Source organism: Pongo abelii, chromosome 12 (genome assembly GCF_028885655.2).
Source record: "Pongo abelii isolate AG06213 chromosome 12, NHGRI_mPonAbe1-v2.0_pri, whole genome shotgun sequence".
Taxonomy (NCBI): Eukaryota; Metazoa; Chordata; class Mammalia; order Primates; family Hominidae; genus Pongo; species Pongo abelii.
Genome location: NC_071997.2, coordinates 39128392 through 39156272, shown reverse-complemented (window position 1 = coordinate 39156272; position 27881 = coordinate 39128392). Strand labels below are relative to the sequence as shown.

At 39.3% G+C, this 27881-nt stretch overlaps 1 protein-coding gene across 7 annotated transcripts in view; it reads right to left on the bottom strand.

Annotated features, from left to right (window-relative positions):
* The window catches only part of LOC100438733 (E3 SUMO-protein ligase RanBP2), a 63850-nt gene that overhangs the window by 24576 nt on the left and 11393 nt on the right, over positions 1–27881 (bottom strand). For 6 of the 7 annotated variants that reach the window (XM_054547891.2, XM_054547895.2, XM_054547890.2 and 3 more), the window contains exons 5-18: positions 23758–23988; positions 23268–23413; positions 18812–19004; positions 12697–12784; positions 10387–10596; positions 8087–8268; positions 7828–8003; positions 7537–7660; positions 6384–6545; positions 5980–6117; positions 5571–5717; positions 4457–4636; positions 4282–4365; positions 986–1121 (exon numbers count right to left, since the gene is read on the bottom strand). In XM_054547891.2, coding sequence (XP_054403866.1) covers positions 986–1121; positions 4282–4365; positions 4457–4636; positions 5571–5717; positions 5980–6117; positions 6384–6545; positions 7537–7660; positions 7828–8003; positions 8087–8268; positions 10387–10596; positions 12697–12784; positions 18812–19004; positions 23268–23413; positions 23758–23988 — 2197 coding nt within the window. The remainder of the gene's footprint in view (positions 1–985; positions 1122–4281; positions 4366–4456; positions 4637–5570; positions 5718–5979; positions 6118–6383; positions 6546–7536; positions 7661–7827; positions 8004–8086; positions 8269–10386; positions 10597–12696; positions 12785–18811; positions 19005–23267; positions 23414–23757; positions 23989–27881) is intronic. The other variant, XM_063713551.1, reaches the window with a different exon arrangement.

The following is a 27881-nucleotide window of genomic DNA, read 5'->3' as shown; positions in this document are numbered from 1 at the left end:
TCTTTCCTGGGCTAAAAAGAGAAAAAAAAAGGGCACTACTACTACCATTTCAGAAGTCTGTCGTACGTAAAAGGAACAACTTTGTTATTTCTGGCTGCCTGGGAGCAATGTATTATACTGGCAAGTGCTTTGGAGTTACACCACTGGAGTGTGAATCTCGGCTCTATCAATAACTAGCTGTATAATAATGAGTAAGTTACCTAACCTTTCTTTATCCATTTCTTTATTTATAAAAAAGGGATTAATAATGGTACCAGCCATTCTAAGTTACTGTAATTAAATAAAATTACATTCACAAAGCACTTTTGCACATAGCCAACCCACAGTAAACACTATTAGTAACCTTAGTTCATTAACTGTTTACTGTATACTCTAATAAATGTCGATACACACCCACGGCCACCTGCACATACACAAATGCTCATAGTAATTATGTAAGGCAAGTATTATCTCCACATTTCAGATAGGTTAACTTACACAGCTATTATAGTAAGTGATAGAGCAGAACTTAAAAACCCAGTATGATTCAGGTCCAAACTCCTTTTCTTTCTTTATATAACCATAATATTTCAAATTAAGTAAGATTTCCTATATACGATTTCCTATATAATGTCCTGCCTCTCATCATTATCATCAAAATAATTCCCCAGAGGTGTAGGCTCTTAATTAAGCATTTCTTAGTGCATAACTCTATTCATTAACATTTTTCAATTTAAGGAATAATCTCATCTCAGCTCATCTGAGGTGTGGATTAAGTGTTCTTTAAGCCTTTATATACATGTGATCACATACAGCTCGTTTTTTCTGCTTGGGGTTATAAAAATCTCCGTAACACCAAATACAGCTTTTGAAGTAACATATAAACAGACGTTGACATGTATATTAACAAACATATATAAACAAGGTGATTTCACAAGTTATCTACTTAAAAGAGGGAAGTAAAGTAGTTTCACTAAAATATGCGATTATCCACTTGCCAGCTCACCTGTTAGTGGAGCCCCATGAAATGTCTGTGACCCCTGATATCCATCAGGCACTGAGTCTGGTCCATAATTCTCTGTGGGCCAACGATGAGGGGATGCTGAGTTACTGCTATTTAGTTTCAATTCCTGCATTTCTTTCTATTGGAAGAAAAAAAAAATCAAATAATTTTAAACATTTAATTATATCATGCCAGAAACAGTGCTGGGGAAGCTTACTCTTTTAAATTTAAATAACTGATTTTTTTTTTTTTTTTTTTTTTGAGATGGTGTTTCAATCTGTTGTCCAGGCTGGAGTGCAATGGCACAATCTTGGCTCACCGCAACCTCCACCTCCTGGGCTCAAGCAATTCTCCCACCTCAGCCTCCCAAGTAGCTGGGATTACAGGCGTCAGCCAGCACGCCCGGCTAATTTTTGTATAATAGTAGAGATGGGGTTTCACCGTTTGCCCAGGCTAGTCTTGAACTCCTGACCTCAAGTGATCCACCACCTCAGCCTCCCAAAGTGCTGGGATTATAGGTGTGACCCACCACGCCCGGGCCTGATTATATCTTTTGAAAGTTTCTATTTGCCAATGAGTTCTAGCCAAGTTCTACCTGGTGCTGATTTTAAAATATGATTCTTAATTTGTTAAAAATTTATCTGTTCCCATTTTCATTCGTTAATACAAAACCTAATTCATTAACTCTCTCACCTAAACAAATAACCTCCTAAATGATCACACCTTCATTTCCATTCTACACTTGCCTACATTAACCTTTCTGACGTTCACCTCCAGCCAAGACAATTCCCTGCTCAAAAAAACAAGTACCTAGAAACTAAATTTCTTTCCCCAACTTTCACAGTCCTCTAACATTACACTGACCATCCTTTCAGTGTGTTCTTTCTACACTGCAATCTGGACTACCTGACATTCCAAATCACCTCCCCAAATTAGCTTTTCACTTAACCCCGTGCTGAAACAAAATACAACTCATTCTCAAGGTGATGTTCAAATGCTCCACCAGGAAAGGGAAAAAAGTAGTAGCTGCAGAGAAATTTATTATGTATATAATAATATGTCCAACGCACTTAAACTCTTAATTTTTATACTATCTACACTGTTAGGTAAACAATATTAGCTCCTATCTTAAAATGAGAGAAAGGGATGCAGGGAATAACAGCTGGAATTTGAACCAGATCTGACTCCAAAAATGGTTTCTGAACACAACTCTGCTGCCTTGACAAGACGGCAGATAGATACAATGCCGTCTAGTGTAGCTATGTGGCTACCTGATCTCTGCTGAAGAAAACTAAATGACTGCACCATACCCAACCCTAGAACCTACAAAATGTCCCCTTACAAAACACTTAACAGGAAATCGTTTTTCCAAAGAAATTGTAGTGGTATCAGAAAACAGGTAAATTTTGAAAAGTTTCAAACTTCTCTGTATCAGCCCAGGAATCCGACCAGTTCTAACAAGTGAGGTCAGGGACAGATCTAGCATGTCGGCTTTCTTTTTCCACAAGTGTTTCAAATAAAAATTTCCCAGAAAGACCTAACCATGAGGTCCAAAACTATCTCAATTTTCAAGCTAAATAAAATTTCCCCCACTCATCCATCTACAGTGCCTAGTCCAGATGCTACACATACACATCCAAGAAATAAACTAGTGGAATCACCTAGAAAACTTTATGGTCACTGTTGGTATCCACACCAGAGCTTTGAATTTGCAATCACTGCTGTAACTGTAATTTTTAACATTCAATGTGATGAGAACTGGCTTCAATAATTCTCTCGTTTTTAAAGATAAGAAGCCAAATAGTCACAAAGGAAGTGAATGGCCCAAGATCATTAATTAATGGCAGAGTCAGTACTAGTACCAAGCTTTTCAAGCTCATGGACTAGTGCTCCACTATACTTCCACAGAATACAATGCTGGGAGCCTGAAACCTGTATGTTAAGTCAAAATTGTATGTAATTGTCATAGGCCACGACTACACAGAATTAACATTCAAAATTTTTGTGAAAATTCAAAAATGTCTTCCCCACCAAACAGTATTCTCTTAAGTTGCAAATACTGCTGATCACACTGTAATAATCGCCACACATCAGCATATCCTTGATGTAACTTTAGCAGTATATTTAGTTCTTGCCTGATAAGCATGAAAGAACCTACTTTTATTTCCAATTCCAAAAGTCAAGCTCCTTTGAACCCTATTGTTAAAATAAGATATATACACATAACTATTTCCTTACATAATTAAGTCAAATTCATATGGAAGTATTAAAATATAGTAGGACTTTTTGAAGCTCAGACTTTTCAATTCCTAGCTACACATTTGAAACACATGTAATCCACAGCTAATCTGGGAATGAACTCATAGACCAGAGTATGATTAGTACATTGTAGCAGTTCGATCACTCAGGAAACTTCTCTGTGCCAGGAACTCTTATATTTTAAATAAAACAGTTTCTACCTTTGAAGTTCTCACATTTTGTGGAAGATGAGGAGAGAGACACATAAAGTACTTTCAAAAATATGGTAAAGGGTTGGGCGTGGTGGCTTACACCTGTAATCCCAGCACTTTGGGAGGCCAAAGCGGGCAGATCACCTGAGGTCAGAAGTTCAAAACCAGCCTGGCCAACATGGTGAAACTCTTGTCTACTAAAAATACAAAAATTAGCTGGGCGTGGTGGCGGGTGCCTGTAATCCCAGCTACTCGGGAGGCTGAGGCAGGAGAGTCGCTTGAACCTGGGAGGTGGAGCTTGCAGTGAGCCAAGATCGCACCATTGCACTCCAGACTGGGCAACAGAGTGAGACTCCATCTCAAAACAAAACAAAACAAAACAAAATATGGTAAAGGGTCAAGACCGAGGTATGTAGGCTGGGCACAGTGGCTCACGCCTGCAATCCCAGCACTTTGGGAGGCTGAAGCAGGAGGACTGTTTGAGCCAGGAGTTCAAGGCCACCCTGGGCAACATGGCAAAATCCCGTCTCTACAAAAAATACAACAATTAGCTGGGCCTGGTGGCGTGTGACTGTCTGTAGTCCTGGCTTCATGGCAGGCTGAGCTAAGAGGCTCTCTTGAGCTAGGAGGTCGAAGCTGCCGTAAGCTGTGATCATACCACTGTACTCCAGCCTGCACAACAGAACATGACCCTGTCTTAAAAAAAAAAAAAAAAGACCAAAATGTCCCCTTGCCATACTATTTGGATGGCAGGGGGACATTTTCACCAGCTTCAGAAAAAAAGTGAGAGAGTGGCCAGGGAATGAATCTTGGAATAAAAAGTACAGCTAGAGAAATTAAGTGACTTACCTTAATGGCCTCTACCTGTTGGCAAATCATTTTCAGTAAAGAATTCTGATCTTCTGCCCATCGAGGTGGTGTTTTGGGAGAATACTAAAAAAAAATAAAAATAACAAAACAGCATTTAAAACACTTAGAACAGAAACAATTTCACAATGAAATGATTCCATTCTTTCCTGTTTACCTTGTAACTTTTACTTGGTGATAGTGAATATTTGGTAGGAGATGGTGTAGAATGTTTTATTTCTGAATCTGCATTTCGCAAAGAACCATTTTTATAAAGAGGACCTCCTTCACTATAGTCTTCGAGTTCCTGCATGACTGAATTAAGCATCTCTTTTACAGACTCCAGGGGCACAGGCAACTAAAAAGACATTAATTAAGGGCTTTCATTTGCAAAAAATTCCAAAAGTAAAAACTCTAAAATGATATATTTTATCTTATTTACGTTTTTGTCACTTTAATAAGCACTTTACACTTTAAATAATAATACACGTGAAAGTGGTTTTTATCTTTTTTCTTTGTTTTTCTGTTGTTTTGTATTATTATTTTTATTTTTTTGTCTTTATTCTATAATTTTTTTCTTCATGAACACAGAAAAGTGTTGTACAATCTAACATCTTCTGATTCTGAAGTCCATGGTCTTTCTATTACTTCTGTTAACCATGATAATTGTAGAGGAATGTTAACTTGGAAAGCTCTTCCAAGTGAACAAAATAAGTTAGATGTTTTCTAACTGATTTTCAATGGTGACAGAAATACAGATGCTACAATACACCAGACAACATAAATCCTAATAAAAAGAGTAGTAACACAAATTAATCAACAAAACACTCAGAAGACTGAACATAATTTAACATCATCATGACAATCTCAAACAGCTGACAGCAAGAAAACAAGGGCGTTCATAATGGCTGATGAGGATGAGAAGAAATGCTCTTAAGTTGTCAGCAACAACTTTCAATTTCAGCAAAGTTCATTAAGAATTAGTCCTGAGGCTATATTTGTTTTGATTACACTGCTAAGATAACAAAATCAATGTCTTATCTTAGAAATCTCTTCTAATTCCCCAAGAAGTACTTTTTAAGAGCATATACCTGGATTCCCAAGTTTAAAAAGACACACCAAACCTAAGACAAAGCAAGCAAATATAAGCATTTAGACACACACATCCCTTCTGTGCATTAGTAACAACATATTACTGAGTATTTTTGAAATTACCAAAATATAAGACCAACGCAAAAACACTGACCAGTGGGTTATCAGTAAGAACGTACATACAACAACCTGCTACTTACTTTCTTGACCACTGAAAGATTTGAATCACTGTCATCTAAAATCTTTATTAGGTAGTCCCTGGTCTTTCTCAGATAATTTTTGCATTCTTCTTGTTCTTCAGGAGAAAGGGCATCATTTTCAATGTCTTCTGCCTTCCTGTGAAAAATCTATACAAATAGTGCTTTTATTAAATCATTAGTTTTTTAAAACAAAAAACTTTTAGCTTGGCCAGGCATGGTGGCTCATGCCTGTAATCCCAGCTACTCGGGAGCTGAGGCACAAGAATCGCTTGAGCCTGGGACGCAGAGGTTGCAGTGAGCCAATATTGTGCCACTGCACTCTAGCCTGGCCAACAGAGAAACCCCATCTTTTAAAAAAAATAATAAATAAATAAATAAAACTTTTAGCTCAAGTACCACATCTACTTACCAGTGCAAGATTCCAATAAGAAACAACGCTTTTTATAGATTCAAAAGCAGTCATAGCATCTTCTATATTTCCATTTACTGCATCCAATATAGCAAAAGTTATGTGTGCGTCTTCTTCATATTCAACAATTTCTGATGCCTAAACACACAGAATAGTTTTTAGTCAAATTGTTTATACTCAGAATATAAAACCCAAATGATTTTCCAAAGATTTTATGTGATCTTAAGAGACAAACATCTCATTACTCTTCTCTGTCATATCTTATTTGTGAGAGCTAGTGAATTTAGAAAACAAGATTACCATTAAATAACAAGGCAATTAATTTAAGCAGTTTATAGCTCCATGTCTTTGTTTATAAACTGGAAATTCCCATCTCCAATAAATTCATAAAGGAACTCTGTTACCTGAATGTCTACACTATGAAAATGTTTAAACAGAGGATCAATAGGTTCAGGAATACTGTTCTTTTTTTTTATTATCTTCAACAATGGCAAAACTTTCTTCCAATAATGAACACTTCTCCCTATGTATTCTCGTTGATCATAAAAAGAATTAAGACCGCTGCCCTAAAAAAGAAAGTTAAAAGCACACAACTTTAAGGAACACACATGATTAGATCTAAAGTTCATTTACAAGTTGTGAGAACTGGCTAAAATTTCAAGTCAAAACCAAATGGTACCTCAATAGTCATTTGTTCAGCTTCCAAATACTGTAATAACTAAACCACCTTAATACCAGTGATCATTCTACACTCAACTTTTTTTTCTTTTTGAGACAGAGTCTCGCTCTGTAGCCCAGGCTGGAGTGCAGTGGCGTGATCTCGGCTCACTGCAAGCTCCGCCTCCTGGGTTCACGCCATTCTCTTGCCTCAGTCTCCCAAGTAGCTGGGACTACAGGCGCCTGCCACCACGCCCGGCTAATTTTTTTTTTTTTTTGTATTTTTAGTAGAGACGGGGTTTCACCGTGTTAGCCAGGAATGATCTCGATCTCCTGACCTTGTGATCTGCCCACCTCGGCCTCCTAACGTGCTGGGATTACAGGCGTGAGCCACCGCACCCGGCCTCTACACTCAACTTTTAAACGCTTCTAATGACACCACCCTAACATAGCAATCCAAACTACTTTTTAACAGTTACCATTTTTAGATAGCTGAAACCTGCCTCTTCTGTAGTGTCAGTTTGTTCAAAAGGCTGACCATCTACACCTAATGGTGACACAAAACACACCTTAAATATTTAGAAAGATCTATAATGGTCTTACCTACAAAGCCTTGTGCTAATTTTTTTTTAATTTTTCAGGCTGAATAATTATCAGAACTTAATTATTAAGGAATAACAGTAACAGCTCAGCTAATATGTAACATTAACTGTGTGCCAGGCACTGCTCCTCTAAGTGCTTATATTTAACTACATTAACTATTTTGCAGCAATAAAAAACACATCTGTCATAATATGACCAAGCTGCTGTTTTCAGAACAAAAAAACTTTCAATGAAAAGTTCATGATTTTAAAAAATTAAGGTAATGTTCTTTAAAAATGCTTATACTTTAAAACTCACCGTTTTCTGAAGGCATTTTGCCCAATGCACAAGCAGAGCAGGTTGAAGGCCATGTTTTTCCTGGGCTCTTAGAGTGTTTATTTCATGCTGAACTAGAAGTCTCAATTTTGCTGCGTTTCCAGGTCTAAAAAATAGTTCAATTTACTAAAATTGCTTTCTAAATACACAGTTCAGCGCTTACATACATATATGTTAATGGGTCACATGACAAATTAAATCTTCACATGAGGATTAAATCCCTGGTAAAACCTATGCACTAAGTGAAAGCAATATTTTTGTTTTACTACTTACACTGCTTTTCTGTGAATCAGAGTACAAACCGCATCCCACCAAGATTTTTGTCTTTCTGTACAAAGCTGTTTACACACAGGAAGGGGCAGGCATAACGGCTGATAGGAGCTGTGGTGAGAATTACATTTCTCCTTTAATTGTAAGTGGCTGGTATATACTACTCCAAGGAGAAATACCTGTTTTATTTAAGGAAAAGTTAAGTTAGAAAAAACAATTAAACAAAATTCAGAATATTTCATTTGTTAAAATCTTTGCTTACTTCAAGATCTAAAATACATATTGATTCAGGTGCATTTGTTTCAAGCCTTGAGGTTTCCTGGGGCAAACGATGGAAAAGCTGTTTTAGCCATTTTCGGATTCCAGGTAAAGCAGGCAATGAATTCCACTGTAAGCCAAGCCAAGTAAGGTGCTGAAGACTACCATTATGTGCTCGAATAGCACCTGAAATCAAATTAAAAAATTGGCTTAAGGGTTTGAAATTTTTCTTTGTGCCATTAGTTTTGCCAACATAAGCAATTCACATTATATATATATCTTAATTATATAACTGCTTTTCTATATCAAAGCTGGAGGGAATTCTATGTTAGGCAAAATCTCATGTTCTTATTAAATGCATTCTCACTTGATTATTTCTAGAAATTTTAATAAAAATAGTAGTGATGAATAATGTTTAAGTCCATCTTTAAAAATGACACTGACTAGAACTCAGTAAACCAAAATCAACTGACAAAAGCCAAATAAAGAACACCCAACCTAATAAGAAACCCCAAAACAATGGGTTTTCCTTTAAGTCATTAAAGCAATGGAACATCACTGTATTAATCCATCAGTACAGTAAAGAAATCTGTTTTTCTATAAGAAAGTCAATATTGAAAAGGTTATGCGCAGTCAGGAGTTTGAGACCAGCCTGGCCAGCATGGTGAAACTCCGTCTCTACTAAAAATACAAAAAATTAGCCGAGCATGGTGTCACGTGCCTGTAGTCCCAGCTACTCGGGAGGCTGAGGCAAGACAATTGCTTGAACCTGGCAGGCGGAAGTTGCAGTGAGCCGAGATTGCGCCACTGCGCTCCAGCCTGGGCGACAGAGCGAGACTCTGTCTCAAAAAAAAGAAAAGAAAAGAAAAGGTTATGTGCTTCTGGAAGCATAAAGAGGTATAATCTTTCTGTCATTCTGGCAATTTGCAAGACTTAAAGATGTTCATGTCCTCTGTCTCAGTAATTCTGTTTTTAGGTATCTCTATGGAAATAACTTGCAATGAAGACACTTTTTGTTGAAGTTTTTATCAGAGTATGATTATTAACAGTGGAAAAGCTGAAAACAACTTGGATGCCCAATAACAGAAAGTAGCAAGCAAATTACGACTACTTCATAAAAAAGATTATATTGCCAATAAAAGTGATATTTATAGTTTTAATACAGAGACTATGGGAGAGAATTCATGAAAGAAGCAAGATAAATCATACATAAACAACCATTTAGATGAAAAATATGGCCAGATGCAGTGGCTCATGCCTATAATTCCAACACTTTTTGTTTTTGAGATGAAGTCTCGCTCTGTCGCCCAAGCTGTAGTGCAGCGGTGTGATCTTGGCTCACTGCAACCTCCACCTCCCGGGTTGAAGCAATTCTCCTGCCTCAGCCTCCCAAGTAGCTGGGACTACAGGCACATGCCACCATGCCCGGATAATTTTTGTATTTTTAGTAGAGACGGGGTTTCACCATGTTGGCCAGGATGGTCTCGAACTCCTGATCTCAGGTGATCTGCCCGCCTCGGCCTCCCAAAGTGCTGGGATTACAGATATGAGCCACTGTGCCGGGCCTAATCCCAACACTTTGGGGGGCTTAGGCAGGAGGATCACTTGAGCCTAGGAGTTCGAGACTAGCCTGAGCAACAAAGGGAGACCCTGTCTCTACCAATTAAAAAAAAAATTATCTGGGCAGAGTGGCATGTGCCTATGGTACCAGCTAATCAGGAGGCTGAGGCAAGAGAATCCCTTGAGCCCAGAAGTTCAAGGTAGCAGTGACCTACGATCATGCCACTACACTCCAGCCCAGGTGACACAGCGAGACCCTGTCTCAAAATACAACAAGGCTGGTCACGGTGGCTCACACCTGTAATCCCAGCACTTTGGGAGGCCAAGGCAGGTGGATCACCTGAGGTCAGGAGTTTGAGACCAGCCTGACCAACATGACGAAACCCCGTCTCTACTAAAAATACAAAAAATTAGCCGGGCGTGGTGGCGGGCACTTGTAATCCCGCTACTTGGGAGACTGAGGCAGCAGAATCACTTGAACCCGGGAGGCAGAGGTTACAGTGAGCCGAGATCGCACCACTGAACTCCAGCATGGGTGACAAGAGCAAAACTTGGTCTCAAAAACAACAACAACAACAACAAATACATGCCACCCCCACAGCACCACATTCAAACTCCCCCCAGCCCAACCCACACACAAAAGGAATACAGGAAAATATTAAATCATTATTTCTGGGTAATAAGATTATGGGCAATTTATAAGAATTAAGACAGAGACCGTTTCCTCTGAAACATATAACTTACCAACATCATATCTAGCCAAATCTTCAAGCTCTGGTTCTTGTACATCAATGTTTCCAATATCATCGCTACCAAGAAAAGATGTATCCTTAGGTGACTGACTAGAAAACAGAGCATCATATAATGCAGACTGCCCGCTTTTGTTGGCAAAAGATTGAACAACCTCTTTTAAAAAATCTTGCTTGCCACGACTTAAGTTTAGCAACATGTGCCCTGAAAAAAAAATTTATTTCCATCACTTTAAAAATACAGATTGTATTTGCTCACATTGTCTCACTTGTATACCCAAAGGTGAAATAACATGATTATTGCAGATCTAACCCTCCAACCCAAAAAATACAGCTGGACAACAAAATGGGTGCTTATGTAGAAAATGAAAAGAGTACAGGTTTAATATTCTCAGTATCTACATAAGACAGCAGAAGGGGGAAAAAAGACAGGAATGTGTATGAAAAATGCCAAACATATTTGCATTTTAGATGAAAAGGTCTGGATTTAAGTGGCCATAGGAGAACAGGGACAAGCTCTTATCCTCTGATCTGATACACTGATTTCTAAACCTGGCTGATCAGAATCCTCCTTTGAACAGCTTTTAAGAATTATTTCCGGCTGGGCACGGTGGCTCATGCCTGTAATCCCAGCACTTTGGGAGGCCAAGCTGGGCGGATAATGAGGTCAGGAGATCGAGACCATCCTGGCTAACACAGTGAAACTCCGTCTCTACTAAAAATACAAAAAAAAAGATTAGCCGGCCATGGTGGCAGGCGCCTGTAGTCCCAGCTACTGGGGAGGCTGAGGGAGGAGAATGGCGTGAACCCGGGAGGCAGAGCTTGCAGTGAGCCAAGATCACACCACTGCACTCCAGCCTGGGCGACAGAGTGAGACTCTGTCTCAGGAAAAAAAAAAAAAAAAGAATTATTTCCAGGCCTCATTCCCAGAGATTTTTATTCCATAGGTTTACAGTAAGCAATCAAAAAATCATAGTCCTCGGATAAAGTACTGATACATGCTATAACACAGATGAACCTTGAAAACCTTGCTAAATGAAAGAAGCCAGTCACAAAAGACCACATACTATATGATTCCACCTATGTGAAATGTTCAGAATAGGCAAACCTACAGAGACAGATTAGCGGTTGCCAGGGCTGAGAGGTTTGAGTAAAATGGGGAGTAACTGCTAATAGGTACGGAATTCCTCATGGAGTGATGAAAATCTTCTAAAACTGATTGTCGTGACAATGGTAATACTCTATGAACATACTAAAAGCCACTGAACTGTACACTTTAAATGGATGAAGCGTATGGTATACGAATTCTATTTCAATTGAACTTTTTTTAAAAACCGTCCTTCGAGTTAATTCTGCTGGGCAATTAGGTTTGGTTACCACTACACAGTTGTGTCTCAGCACACTTACAGAGGCACCCTCGGGATGCCCAGATCAAAGACATAAAAAAATACAGGCCATTTTTATCTAACTGTGACCATGCAAAGGCACTTATGAGAGCCCTGCAAGGGTAGAAGGAAAAGAGAAACGGAAAAAAGCAGAAAGTCACTTTAAGGATTGAAAGCCTAACTCCCACAAAAAAAGTGGGCTATGGAATAAAAGCGCAATGTGAGCTTTGGCCAACAGCCTAACTATATACCAAAGCTTATAATAACTTTAATATTACATCTTGTGCTCTTTACAAAATTCATCCAAGTTTATATCAAAACTGCTCCTTATAGCATTATGTTTCTTCAGTTCACTACTTGATTCAATGGCCACCTAACTACCTTAAAGTTTGTATCTTAGCAAAATCACAGGTAATATGCAACAGACCTTTAGGATTCATCCCAAGCCAAAACTGGGGGAAAAAATCCACAAATTCCAAGAGCCTAATATAAGGTAAGTATATATCTTCTACCTTCCTCACTATGCTCTCAGCTCTTTAAGACAGATCCATATCTTCTTCATCTTTATATCCCCACAGCAGTGTTTTTAGAATCAGCTGGTGTTAAATGGTTGGCAAATCAATAATTATACTTAGTTCAGGAAGTGACTAAATATTCAGGATAGAGGCTCTAGCAGCCAGATAAAGTAAGAGTTAAGAAATCCTCTCCACCTAGGAACACACAATATCAAATATTCATGTTTTTTAAAGAATGTGCTATTTCTTCACATCTCTTCCATACCTATTGCTCTTAACTGATACGGCAAAAAGAAATAATTTTGACAAATTATCTCCTGGACAGATGAAGATTTTATCATAAGATATGCCTTAACAGAAATTCCTTTTTCTTTTTAAATCAAATTAGTTTAATATTACTATTACCTGATTGGCTCAGTCGGTCACAGGCCATCATTTCCAGCAGATTTTGTCCAGCTTCACCTTTTATTAATTTAATCTTTGGTCTTGGAACCTAATAATTTTAGAATCAAAAATCTTAATTTGATGATACCCATACTTCTAATAGTAACATGGTCTTATCTATTACACTGTACTTTTTTTGATAATGAATAAACAGTTAACCATTAATTAAACTGAATTGGAAAAGACTGCAAAAACTGGGAACCAAGGAATTTATATAACCTATGAAAGACAGGCCAGGTACAGGCGTGGTGGCTCACACCTGTAATCCAACACTCTGGGAGGCCAAGGTGGGCTGATCACTTGAGGTCAGGAGTTCGACACCAGCCTGGCCAACATGGTGAAACCCAGTCTCTACTAAAAATAATAAAAAAAAAACAACAAAGAGCCAGGCGTGGTGGCACACACCTATTAATTCCAGCTACACGGGAGGCTGAGGCACAAGGATAGCCTGAACCTGGGAGGCAGAGGTTGTAGTGAGCCGAGACCGTGCCACTGCACTTCAGCCTGGGTGAAAGAGCGAGACTCCATCTCAAAAAAAAAAAAAAAAAAAAAAAGAGCGGCCAGACATGGTGGCCCACACCTGTAATCCCAGCACTTTGGGAGGCCAAGGTGGGAGGATCGCTTGAGCCCAGAGTTCAAGACCAGCCTGAACAACACGGTGAGACCCTATCTCTAAAAAAAGTATTTTTTAGTTAGCCAGGCGTGGTGGCACACACCTGTGGTCCCAGCTACTCAGGAGGCTGAGGCAGGAGGATCACTTAAATCCAGGAGATCAAGGCTGCAGTGAGCCATGATCATGTCACTGTGCTCCAGCTTGGGAGACAGAGTGAGACCCTATCTCCAAAAAAAGAAAAAAAAAAAAAAAAAAAAAAAGCATACACAGAGCAGTTCTGAGAAATTAGTTTCTACTAAAAGCACATTCATGTTACATTCAGAGAAATGGAACATTTAATTACATTACTTTTCTACCCTGCATAAATAGGACAACAGCAGATGTTGTCCTAGCTGAGTAGATATGACACCCTACTTTAAAAAGTACAGGTGAAATGACACTTGGAAATGCCACATTGTAGATAACACATTTTCAGAGTATGGATAATATGGGATAGCACTGGAATAAATGGGACAACCAGGAAATTAAAGAGATCCTAATGTAATAACCTGTGAAAACAAAAAAATCATGATGAATAGAATGCGAAGGGAAGACATGACAGCTGCCTTCAAATATTAAAATTATTTTATAAAAGCAGTCATCAAAAGAAGAAACAAGACCAACAGGTAGAAGGCTTGAAGAATATTTTTATTCTATATAAGGAAGTACCAAGAGCCAAACCACCTAAAGATGCACTGGGCTATCTTGAAAAGTAATGAATGTCCATCACTGAAAATGCCCAGTCATAGGCAATGCCCACTTACTAGAAACATGCCAAAAGTAACTATATGGGTGACTAGAGCATCGGCTTTTAATTCTATCACCACTTTCTTAATTGGTGGTTGAAATGTAATTTGATACAATCTCTTTAGGGTTAGATATTTGGCAGCAGCTCTAAAACTTATAAATGCACAGATATACTTTGATACTGCAATTCTTTCAGGAATTCATGGCACAAGTTAATCATTGCTAAATTACTTGAAGTAGCATTAAAAAAAAAAAGTAAAAGCAAGCTAATGTCCTGGTTTTAGGACCCTGGTTTTAAAAACTCCAAAGCTACAGTACATCCATACAATGGAATAATATGCAAGCATCCAAACTAATGAGAATGCCCTTTATATATACTGACATGGAAATATCTCCAAGATACAGTTAATGGAAATAAAGTAAATGCAATGTTCAAATGTTTTCCTCCTTCTTTTAAAGACAAGGGATGTATGTGTGTTTACTTGGAGATGCATACAACATTTCCTGAAGAACACACAAGAAAGCAGTAACATTAGTTTCTTTGGGAGTGGAGAAAGTAAATAACTAGGGAACAGAAAGGAGTCTTCATAGCATATTCTTAAGAGCCGCCAGAATTTTAAACCATGTATATATAATTCTTTCCAAACATGCTCATTTTTCAAAATATATGATTTATGAACCTAAAAGCTTCTGATTTTGAATTTTAGAAATATTCGTATCGCCTATCCTTTTACTCACAAGTTTTCTAAACATCATGTCAAAGTTTGTCATCTATATGTTGAAAAGAGCCCACAAAATAAGAAACAAAATGTTGACATCATTCTTTTTGTTTTCAAACTGACCTCAATTCATAAACCCGGCCTCTTTTACAAAATTATTCAACAGTTGAATTTGTGACCAGTTAATTAGTTGTGAATCCACTCAATCAAATCATCTCAATTCACTATTTCCTTTTTTTTTTTTTTTGAGATGGAGTCTCGCTCTGTCGCCAGGCTGGAGTGCTGCAGTGGCAAGATCTCGGCTCACTGCAACCTCCGCCTCCTGGTTTCAAGCAATTCTCCTGTCTCGGCCTCTCAAGTAGCTGGGACTACAGGCACTCGCCACCATGTGTGGCTAATTTTTGTATTTTTAGTAGAGATGGGGTTTGACCATGTTGGTCAGGATGGTCTCGAACTCCTGACCGCAAGTGATCCACCCACCTCAGCTTCCCAAAGTACTGGGATTACAGGTGTGAGCCACTGCACCTGGCTATTTCCTCATCTTAACTAAAAGGTTTCAAGATACTTTGTTAAATACCTAGCTGCAATGCAGATGTACTTACTAGAACCACAGTATTCCTCTGATTAAGAGTCTGAAAATCTTGCCATAAAAGTTAGCCAATTCTTAAATACCCAAATGCCAGCACATAACCTACATTTTATGCTTATAATCATTTGATCATTAAGCTTTAAAATAAACTGATAAAATAAAATACAAGCATCTAAGATGTTTCTATTACATATTCATTCTACAGAAATATGTGGTAGTTAAAGACTGAGGTAGGTATCTCTGTGCTGAAGTGGAACAATGAAGAAACATTTAGAAAAGCAAGGCATCTGGCAATAGGTAAAGCACACCCACATTGAGGCACAATATTTAAAAGCAGAGAAAGAATGTATTGCACATTTGCATATGCAAAAAGTATTTCTGAACACCCAAGAAACTCCTAACAGTAGTTGTCATCTAGGAAAGGAGACCTGAGTGAATGGATTAAGAGGGAAACTAACTTTTTATTATTAAAAGTTCACAGTCAGGGGTGGTGGCTCATACCTGTAATCCCAGCACTTTGTGAGGGCAAGGCAGAAGGATCACTTGAAGCCAGGAGTTCAAGACCAATCAGCCTGGGAAACATAGCAAGACCTTGTCTTTACAAAAAATTTAACAATGTAGCCAGGCATGGTGGCAGGCACCTGTAGTCCCAGCTACTGAGCTGAGGCTGAAGCAGGAGAGGATCGCTTGAGCCCAGGAGTTCGAGGATGCAGTGAGCTATGATCGTGCCACTGCACTCCAGCCAGAGCAACAAGAGTGAGACTCTGCCTCCCAAAACTACATATCAAAAAATTTTAGGCTCTGCACAGCTCACACCTATAATCCCAGCACTCTGGGAAGCTCGAGCCCAGTTCAGCGTTACAATGAGCTACGATTACGCAACTGCACTCCAGCCTGAGTGACACAGCAAGACTCTAATAGACACACAGACAGACAAATTTTAAAGTTTCCATTAAAAATAAGAACTATTGGCAGGGCGCAGTGGCTCATGCCTGTAATGCCAGCACTTTGGGAGGCCAAGGTGGGTGGATCATCAGGAGATCGAGCCCATCCTGGCTAACACAGTGAAACCCCATCTCTACTGAAAATACAAAAAAATTAGCCGGGCATGGTGGTGGGTGCCTGTAGTCCCAGCTACTCGGGAGGCTGAGGCAGAAGAATGGTGTGAACCCAGGAGGCGGAGCTTGCAGTGAGCCGAGATCGTGCCACTGTGCTCCAGCCTGGGCGACAGAGTGAGACTCCGTCTCAAAAAAAATAAAATAAATAAAAATAAGAACTATCAGTTACTTGAGAATTTCTATAAGAACCTTTTAATGTTTGTATTACCTAGTGAACCTCACTAAATCCATTAATTTTCACTAATCCATTCCTTATGAACACAGAAGTTTCTACTGAGCAAATATTAGTACTTAACATGTGAACTGTCTATCAACGGTGTTTTTAAAAGATTTACAGGCCGGGCTCGGTGGCTCATGCCTGTAATCCCAGCACTTTGAGAGGCCGAGTCGGGTGGATCACAAGGTCAGAAGATCGAGACCATCCTGGCTAACATGGTGAAACCCCGTCTCTATTAAAAAATACAAAAAATTAGCCAGGCATGGTGGTGTGTGCCTGTAATCCCAGATACGTGATAGGCTGAAGCAGGAGAATCACTTGAACCCAGGAGGCACAGGTTGCAGTGAGCTGAGATTGCACCACTGCACTCCAGCCTGGTGACAGAGCGAGACTCTGTCTCAAATAAAAATAAAAAGATTTATATTAGGCAGGGCATGGTGGCTCACTGCCTGTAATCCCAGCACTTTCAGAGGCCGAGGTGCACAGATCACCTGAGGTCAGGAGTTCGAGACCAGCCTGACCAACATGGAGAAACCCCGTCTCTACTAAAAATATGAAATTAGACGGGCGTGGTGGCGCGTGCCTGTAATCCCAGCTACTTGGGAGGCTGAAGCAGGACAATCACTTGAACCTGGGAGGTGGAGGTTGCAGTGAGCCAGATCGTGCCATTGCACTCCAGCCTGGGCAACAAGAGCAAAACTCTGTCTCAAAAAGAAAAAAAGATTTATATTAGAAGGAGGGGCCTTCTCTAAAAGTAATGAATCCTTTTTTTCCCTCCCCAAGCAAAAAATCCTTCTCTAAAATTAACAATCATTTTTCTAAGCCTGGTTTAATGCTTTTTTGGAAGACTGCTTATTTCTTTTCCTTTCAAAAGTTATGCAAGCTCATTAAAAAAAAAAAAAAAAAAAATGCTGGGAGTGGTGGCTCATGCCTGTAATCCCAGCACTTTGGGAGGCCGAGGCGGGTGGATGACTAGGTCAGGAGATTGAGACCATCCTGGCTAACACGGTGAAACTCCGTCTCTACTAAAAGTACAAAAAAAAAATTAGCCAGGCATGGTGGCGGGTGCCTGTAGTCCCAGCTACTCGGGAGGCTGAGGCAGGAAAACGGCATGAACTCGGGAGGCGGAGCTTGCAGTGAGCCGAGATCGTGCCACTGCACTCCAGCCTGGGCGACAGAGCGAGACTCCGTCTGAAAAAAAAGGCCAGGCGCAGTGGCTCGCGCCTGTAATCCCAGCACTTTGGGAGACCAAGGCAGGTAGATCACGAGGTCAAGAGATTGCGACCATCCTGGCCAACATGGTGAAACCCCGTCTCTATTAAAAATACAAAAAATTAGCTGGGCGTGGTAGCACGGGCCTGTAGTCCCAGCTACTCATGAGGCTGAGGCAGGAGAATCACTTGAACCCAGGAGGTGGAGGTTGCAGTGAGCCGAGATCACGCCACTGCACTCCAGCCTGGCGACAGAGACAGACTTGGTCTCAAAAAAAATAAAAAAATAAAAAATAAGAAAAGGTTTTATGTTTTCAAGATTAATAGATATACTGTTACATATACACAATACAGTCATAATACACAATACAGTCATAAATGTTATATACATGTTTTTCAATTAACATGTTAAATTGCAATCATATTCTTCTATCATAGGTTATAAAGCCATTGCCCTACATCTACTTATTAGGATTTTGTCCAAGTAACACATCTTTTTGAATCAAGCTTTACCCATAATACGAGATTACATCTTTATCATGTTCCCAAAAATGGCAGAGTAAAAAGATTAAACTCTTCAAATTTGTCTACAAACAAATCATGGCAATGCAGGCTTTCAACAAGAGTGCATTCAACATCCCTGTTTCACCAGTCTCACCAGTATTGTGTATGCTTAGTTATTTTCCACTGTATCAAATTGACTATTTCATTTTAACTTTAATTCCACAGGTTTGTTCACATATTACATACCAGAGCACACCTTCATTTAAAACACATCAAGACTCAGTGAAATGTCAATTGCTCCTACAAGTGGAAGACTTACCTGAAATGCTATGAGATAGCACAATGCAGCCAGCTCAGAAAGAGCTCGCCATTGAACATTACTATGCTGACCCATCTTCAAAAGCAGAGAACCAGCATGCATGTAGAAATGTCCTTTCATTTCTAAGAAAGTAGCTGACAGTTCATCATTTCCACCCAAAGAAGATTTCACAGACTGAAGAGCACTATCAACACTGTAATATGAAAATATCAAACAGGTAATACACACTTACTGCACTGTGAATAATCATGGTTTATTTAATTCAGAACAAAATAAAAATTTTATTTCAAGCTTCATCTTCCACATTCAACTTCTAATAATTCTTATTCCCCATGTTATAAATTATGAGTCATCTAATGCTTATTTTTATCCTGCATGCTTCCTATACTTCATGCTTAACCTCTCAAATGATGTCTTATTCCCAGTTATTTCCAGCCCTCCAATCACAGGATAAATATAAGATTAGTGATTATAGGTGCACATTTCAAAATAAACCAGGATAAAATTGGGAGACTATTTTGTAGCTTCTTCCTGATCATATAATTTCATTATTTAATTAACAGTTGTAATTTCTCAAATTAGACATACCATTTCCAAATTATAAGTAAATAACTGACAGGTATTTGAGTATCAATACAGTAATTGCTCTCTTTACTATACAGATCATTACAGCGTTAAATAAATTGTCTTCCTTTTTTTTTTTTTGAGACGGAGTCTCTCACTATAGCCTGGGCTGGAGTGCAATGGCACGATCTAAGCTCACTGCAACCTCCACCTCCCAGGTTCAAGTGATTATCCTGACTCAGCCACCTGAGTAGCTGGGATTACAGGCGCCTGCCACCATGCCCCGCTAAACTTTTTTTATATTTTTAGTAGAGACAGGGTTTCACTATGTTGGCCAGGCTGGTCTCGAACTCCTGAACTCACGATCCGCCCGCCTCAGCTTACCAATGTGCTGGGATTACAGGCATAAGCCACTACACCTGGCCTATTATTTGTAATCTATATTCTAAATTAGTTCTTCTAAATCCTAATGTTTCTCCAAATCCTCACTTTGGAAGAAAAGTAAAAGCAAAAAGCAAACACTTAAACGTGAAGCATGATTTTAAAGTGGCTTACAATAAAGCAACCAGAGCAAGTGAGGTCTAAAGATCTCTGAGGGTGCTCAAAAACCCCTTCAGGGGATCCATGAAGTTAAAATTACTTCACAATAATACCAAAAAAAATTTATATTTTACATACTCATTTTCTCACGTATGTAGAGCTGAGTTTTTTTGTTTTTGTTTTTGGAGACAGAATCTCGCTCTGTCACAAGGTTGGAGTGCAGTGGCACAATCTTGGCTTACTGCAACCTCTGACTCCCAGGTTCAAGCAATTCTTCTGCCTCAGCCTCCCGAGTAGCTGGGACTATAGGCACGTGCCAACATGCCCGGCTAATTTTTTGTATTTTTAGTAGAGACAAGGTTTCACCGTTGTTAGCTGGGATGGTCTCGATCTCCTGACTTCGTGATCCATCCACCTCGGCCTCCCAAAGTGCTGGGATTACAGGCCTGAGCCACTGCACCCCGCTAAGCTGAGTTTTCTAGAGGCTTCATGACATGTAATAGTTTTACAGACTGAAAGAGGAAGTAAATGAGAATCTAGCTATGTTCTATTAAGCGAGACATTAAGAGATTTACAAAAATGCAAAAACAATGACACTTTTCTGACTAGTTTTTTGCTGTTGGAAAATAATTATTTTTCATAAAAAATGCTATTATTGGCCCTGCGCGGTGGCTCATACATGTAATTCCAGCACTTTGGAAGGCTGAGGCAGGTGGATCACCTGAGGTCAGGAGTTCAAGACCAGCCTAGCCAACATAGTGAAACCCCATCTCTACTAAAAATACAAAAAATTAGCCAGGCGTGGTGGTGGGCACCTGTAATTCCAGCTACTTGGGAGGCTGAGGCAGGAGAATCGCTTGAACCTGGGAAGCAGAGGTTGCAGTGATCCGAGATCACACTGTTGCACTCTAGCCTGGGCAACAAGAGCAAAACTCCGTCTCAAAAAAAAAAAAAAAAAGCTATTATTATTAACACACAATAGGGCTTATTACATTTTTAATGGATTACATATTTTTTAATTTCTTTTAATTTCTAATGTAATAAACACTGATAGAAATAACCCACATACGGCCGGGTGCAGTGGCTCAGACCTGCAATCCCAGCACTTTGGAAGGCCAAGGCAGGCAGATCACGAGGTCAAGAGATTGAGACCTCCCAGTACTTTGGGAGGCCAAGGTAGGCGGATCAAGAGGTCAAGAGATCCGAGACCAGCTGGGCGCGGTGGCTCACGCCTGTAATCCCAGCACTTTGGGAGGCCAAGGCGGGCGGATCACAAGGTCAGGAGATCAAGACCATCCTGGCTAACACGGTGAAACCCCATCTCTACTAAAAATACAAAAAATTAGCTGGGTGTGGTGGCGGGCACCTGTAGGCCCAGCTACTCGAGAGGCTGAGGCAGGAGAATGGCGTGAACCCTGGAGACAGAGCTTGCAGTGAGCCAAGATGGCGCCACTGCACTCCAGCCTGGGCGACAGAGCGAGACTCCGTCTCAAAAAAAAAAAAAAAAAAAAAAAAAAAAATCGAGACCATCCTGGCCAACATGATGAAACCCTGTTCCTACTAAAAATACAAAAATTAGCCAGGTGTGGGCTGGACATGGTGGCTCACGCCTGTAATCCCAACACTTTGGGAGGCCGAGGAGGGCAGATCATGAGATCGGGAGATCGAGACCATCCTGGCTAACACGGTGAAACCCCGTCTCTACTAAAAATACAAAAAAATTAGCCGATCGTGGTGGTGGGCGCCTGTAGTCCCAGCTACTCAGGAGGCTGAGGCAGAAGAATGGCGTGAACCTGGGAGGCGGAGCTCGCAGTGAGCCGAGATTGCGCCACTGTACTCCAGCCTGGGTGACAGAGCGAGACTCTGTCTCAAAAAAAAAAAAAAAATTAGCCAGGTGTGGTGGCGGGCTCCTGTAGTCCCACCTATTCAAGAGGGAGAGACAAGAGAATCACTTGAACCCAGGAGGCAGAGGTTGCAGTGAGCCGAGACTGCACCACTGCATGCCAGCCTGGTGAGAGCAAGACTCAGTCTCAAAAAAAAAAAAAAAAAAAAAAAAAAAGAGATTGAGACCATCCTGAACTCCGTCTCTACTAAAAATACAAAAATTAGCTGGGCGTGGTGGTGTGCACCTGTGGTCCCAGCTACTCGGGAGGCTGAGGCAGGAGAATTGCCTGAACCCAGGAGGCGGAGGTTACAGTGAGCCAAGGTCGTGCCACTGCACTCCAGCCTGGTGACAGAGCAAGACTCCATCTCAAAAAAAAAAAAAAAAAGAAAGAAAGAAAAAAAGGAACCCACATACAAAGATCTTTGATGTCCTTAAGAAAAATGTAAAAAGAACTTGTGACCAAAAAATTTGAGTACACAAAGAATACAAAATAAAACATCCTATATGTTTTCTAAAATAATCTTAAAGTTATGTTAGTTCTTTTACATACTGCTCTTACCCTACCAATTTAGGACACTATGTACTTTTTCAAGAAAATTACCTACTCCCTGCACTCAGTGAAATGAACTTCTTTCCTTATACCAGATGGGGGAATAAATTAACTTCCAAACAAATGGACAGCCTAAACTAGCAATCAGTAAACTTTTTCTACAAAAAGGAGAATACTAATCTGGCTTTACAGGCATACAATCTCTGCTGCAACCACTCAACTCCAACCCTGTAGTATGTAAGCAGCCACAGACAATACATAAACAGAGGCATGCTGTATTCCAATAAATATTAACAAAATTAGGCAGGGGCCATATTTGGCCCACAAGCTCTAATCAACCCCTGCTCTAAACTAACATCTTTGTACAAATCCAAGTGATGTTTTTGTTCAATGGTATTTATTTTCAAAATGGAGACACTGGTTTTCAAAATCAAAATTTAGGAAAAAAGGTAAATCACATAGTTGAGTTCTTTTGTTTCTTAGCTAAAACAGTATTCTCTGAAATACTAGTGATGCTAAGTGCTTATACTAGTACATGTGAACCTAGCCATCTGATGACAGATGAATTTTAATTTTCACTCAAGATTATACTATTATAAAAAATAAAATATGAAATAGCAGTTAGAACATTCATTTTAAGCTTGACTATGACAAAACTGAGTATTTAACCATGAGGCTAATATTAATCAAGCTTGAACTGTAAGAGTTCTCTAAAAAGGAAAGTCATATAAAACCAATTAGAACTTCCCCATAAAAGAAGAAAAATAAGATTGCCTCCTAGTGGTTCACTGTATTAACTATAACTCCTAGGTACATTATAGAAATAATGATTCAGTAAAGAAGTTTAGAGCAATGAACTTACTGCAAAAAGAAAAACTGCAATTTATACTAAAGCATCCTCCTCAAAGTCAACGTACCTTTCCAGTAATTCTCTACTTTCCTGCACATCTCTAGTGGAAAGCGTAAGAAGCATAAGATTAGCATAGGCCAGCAGTAAGTCTGTATTGGTTGCTCGCCAGTCACTTTTATCAGACTCCAAACACTGTAAAGACTCCAGATATTCCTATTTTGTGGAATGAACAGTAAGTTACAAAACTTAATCAAATGTTAAGAAATTAACCATTTTATGCCTACAAATTCCTTTTCTCACTCCAACCACGTTTGTAAAACTATATTGATTTTTACATCAACCTTAAAATGAAAACACCAAAAATATATACATTTATCATAGTTATCTCCCCAATCTTCCCATTATAAATTTAACTGATCCTGGTAAAAATTTCATTTTATAACTGTTCTACATAAATTAAAGAAATTTAAGTCCAGCAGGGCACTGCTGCTTTAGTACAAAAAGATGTATGCTAATTGCCTACACAGAAATGTAAAGACCCAATAGCTTTTATCTACCTTAAGGGTCTGTACAACACACGAATTCCATTCTAAACTTGAACGCAAAGCTGTGTTCCTCTCTGCCTCATGGCAGTGGGCCACAGCATCCTTCAATCTTTTATTTGAGCGATACAACTCCACTAGCCGGATATTCACATGGACGTCATCAGGTCTTACATAAAGTTCTGACTGAATCAAGTCAAAAAGTTTATTCCATCCATCTTCACCTTCACAATCTAGAAGCTGTTCCTATTTAGAGGGGAAAAAGAAAAATTATTAGAGTAACACTTGTGCAATTTTAAACAAGTCATGCTCCCAAAGAGCACCATTCCACTATGTCTAGTTTTATGATGATGCCACCAAAAACACCATCCTATATACCTTATTCGTCCCTTCTGAGAGTTGCTTACAACCCAGAAACTAAGCCTCAAGAACTGTATGTGAAGAAAAGCATCTGTGATTACTGCAGTAGCTCATACTCTCTTCAGAGACTACCATGACTATTGCCACACATCCCTGTCCAACTGAGTCACCACCAGAAGCCTAGACCTCCCCAGTCAATCCTCAGCAACAAGGTCTTTATCTTCAAACTGCTCTGTATCTCCTTAAATCTGACTCAATCCTGCATCCCCTCTCCTCCCACTGTTCTGTTACCTTCATCATCATCTCAAAGCACTGTCATCACCTCCTGACCTGAAATGAAGACAGTATCATCTCAGGATAACCCCCACTACCACGATGGCTGTTTCTCTCTGAACTTACATACAACGAGAGGAAGTAGGGTTGGTGGCCACTCACTTCTTATTTGCAATGCTCTTCCATCAGCCTCTCATGAAGCTAGGAGCACAGGCATGCACCACCATGCCCGGCTAATTTTTTTTTAACGTTCTGTAGAGATGGGGTCTTGCCATGTGGCCCAGGCTGACTACTCAGTTCCTTAATTACCTCATCTCCAGTGACGTTATCCTCCACTCCAACCTCAACCATCCACTTGCCACTGACACAGGTCTTCAAAATCTGTATTTTGGTCATACCACCGAAACCACTGTACCACCCTTCTTATTCGTCCACCTCACTGAGGGCCTACATACCCTTACTTTCAGAAATATACTTCTCCACCACATGACAAGTTCCCTTCAAGACAATAACATCATCAAGTTTTAAACACCTGTAAACACAGATAAATACACACACTTTCTTCTGTCAGGCAAAAAATGCTATAATCCCTTATATCCATAATTACTGTTTGCTTACAGATCCCTTCAACTAATTCCCTCTTTTCCTCAGAAGAACCCTCCCAACTGGTTTCTGTGTGCTTAGATTTGGGAAATCATAACTCCAAGCTAACTGATTTCATTTTCATTATCTCAACCATCAAACTGGTGCTGCCTAAAACAAAATATCATTTTAGTACTAACAGACTCACTTTCTCCACTCCCTGACACTTCACACCTCCTCCTATTTCCTCAACTTCCCCATACCTTCCTTTGACCCTCACTTTCAACTTATAACCTAGATTCATCCTTCACTGAGAAACCTGATGCTATCACACATAAATTCCATTTTACCTTACCTACTTAAACTCGTCTTTCCCCAACTCTCAAGACCAAGCCGCCCATTAGTATCCTGTATTTCATTCCCCTCTCTCCTTTATCAATTTCTCCTCTTCTGGATGAGATGGATGATGCCCTGGCCTCTCCCTATTGCAAAAGCCCTAGTCTTTGACTCTATGTTAAAAATTTTTTTAAAAACCACTATGAGTTGCTTTTAAAAAGTTCTATCTCATACTTGAGAGAAAAAGCCTTCTCAACAGTAATACTCTCATTCATTAAACAAACGTCAGAAACTGTTTACCTTAGCAAGCCTTAAATTTTAGGAGAAATGGAATTACTTTGCATGACAGTTATAAAATTCATGGATTTCAATTCCAAAAAAAAAAAAAAATCTGATACAGGAAAGGTGTAACAGTGCCTTCAAGTTATTAAAGAAAATCTTTAAAGAATGCTTCAAAGTATCTAACTTGTTATACTGCAAGAAAAGAATCCCCTATCATTACATATGTTCTTTAACACTACTGACATCAGATTAACTGGATTGCCACGCCCAATATGGGAATTATGTTTGAGGCATAACTCCTAAGAGAGTAAAGAAATCTGCACAATTAGGCCTCACGTTTTAGACTAATATTTAAAATCCAGCTGCTTATTACTGGGGAGAAAAACTTATCAGTAATATTTATCTTTGGAAGCATTTTCAATGCTTTTTCAGCTTCAAAAATCTGTACGTGATTGTTCATAGCAGTTGAACAACAGCCAAAACCTAGAAATAACCAAAATGCCCCTCAAAAGTGAATGGTTAAGGCTGGGCACAGTGGCTCACACCTGTAATCCCAGCACTTTGGGAGGCCGAAGTGGGTGGATCACCTGAGAACCTGGGAGACAGAAGTTGCAGTGAGCCGAGATAGCACCACTGCACTCCAGCATGGGCGACAGAGCAAGATTGTCTCAAAAAAAAAAAAAAAAAAAAAGTGAATGGTTAAATTGTGGACCATGAAATACTACTCAGAAGTAAAGGAATCAACTATGGATATACAAAACTTATATGGATCACAAATGGTATTATGCTGACTGAACAAGCCAACCTCAAAAGGTCACATGCTTGGCCGGATGCGGTGGCTCACGCCTGTAATCCTAGCACTTTGGGAGGCTGGGGCGGGCAGATCACATGAGGTCAGGAGTTCAAGACCAGCCAGGCCAACATGGTGAAACCCTGTTTCTACTAAAAATACAAAAATAAGTGGGACATGGTAACATGTGCCTGTAGTCCCAGCTACCCGGAAGGCTGAGGCAGGAGAATCGCTTGAACCTGGGAGGCGGAGATGGCAGTGAGCTGAGATTGCACCAGTGAACTCCAACCTGGGCAACAGAGTGAGACTCCGTCTCAAAAAACACGAAAAAAGAAAAAAAAAAAGTCACACACTTCATGATGACATTTACATAACATTTTGAAATCACCAAAGTATAAAGATGGAGAACAGATTAATGGTTGCCAGAGGTCAGGCATAGTGAAGAGAAGTAAGTAGCATGACTACAAAAGGGGCAGCATGAGGAAGATCTCTGTGGTAATAGAGTAGTTCTGTATCTTGACGGCAGTGGTGGTATGAATCTACACGTGATAAAATGAAAGAAAACTATACATACACATTGTACCAATGTCAAAATTCCTGATTTTGATATTGTGCTTTGGTCGGGTTAAACAGGTTGAGCATCCCTTATCCAAAATGCTTGAGACCAGAAGTATTTCAGATTTTGAATTTTTTCAGACTTTGGAATATTTGCAGGATACTTAGCAGGTAGAGCATCCCAAATCTGAAAATCTGAAATCCAAAATTTTCCAATGAGCATTTCCTTTGAGCACCATGTCAGTGCTCAAAACATTTCAGATTTTGGAGCATTTAGGATTTCGGATTTTAAATGCTCAACCTGTATAAGCATTGGGGAAAAATGAAGTAGCATATAGGATCTTTCTGTACAATCTTTGCAACTTCCTGTGCAAAAAAATCTGTAATTATTTCAAAATTAAAATTTTTAAAATTTCTATCAGAAACATATATAATGGGGGTAGGAGGAGGCTAAAGGCAAATATGCATTTATAATTTAATATTGTACATACACAATAAAATATACATTAATATATAAAACATTACAATATATATTTTAAATGTTTGCCAAACATATTTGTGTAGATTTTCTCCAGAACAGTTACTTAGTAAACTATATTTTACTCTATAAAGAATATCAGGACCAGTCAACACACTAGCAAGAACTTCCTACCATTTTTAGTAACTACATCTTATATACTAGAGAAACTACCTTTTATCTTTTGCTTGAAAACCTTACTATCTCAAAATACAATCCCTTCTACTTTCAGACAATAGTTATTAGAAAACTCTTCTTTAAAATATCCCTAAATTGTCATCCTGTAGGTAATTTTCACTTAAAGAAGCAAAAATTGTATACCAGACAGAACTTAATGTAAATCTTAGCTCTACTTAGTTTACAGCTACTAAACTGTAAAATCCCTAAAATATTAATTATTCCAGAAGGGTAAATGAGATGTCACTTATAAAGTATAACTATGCC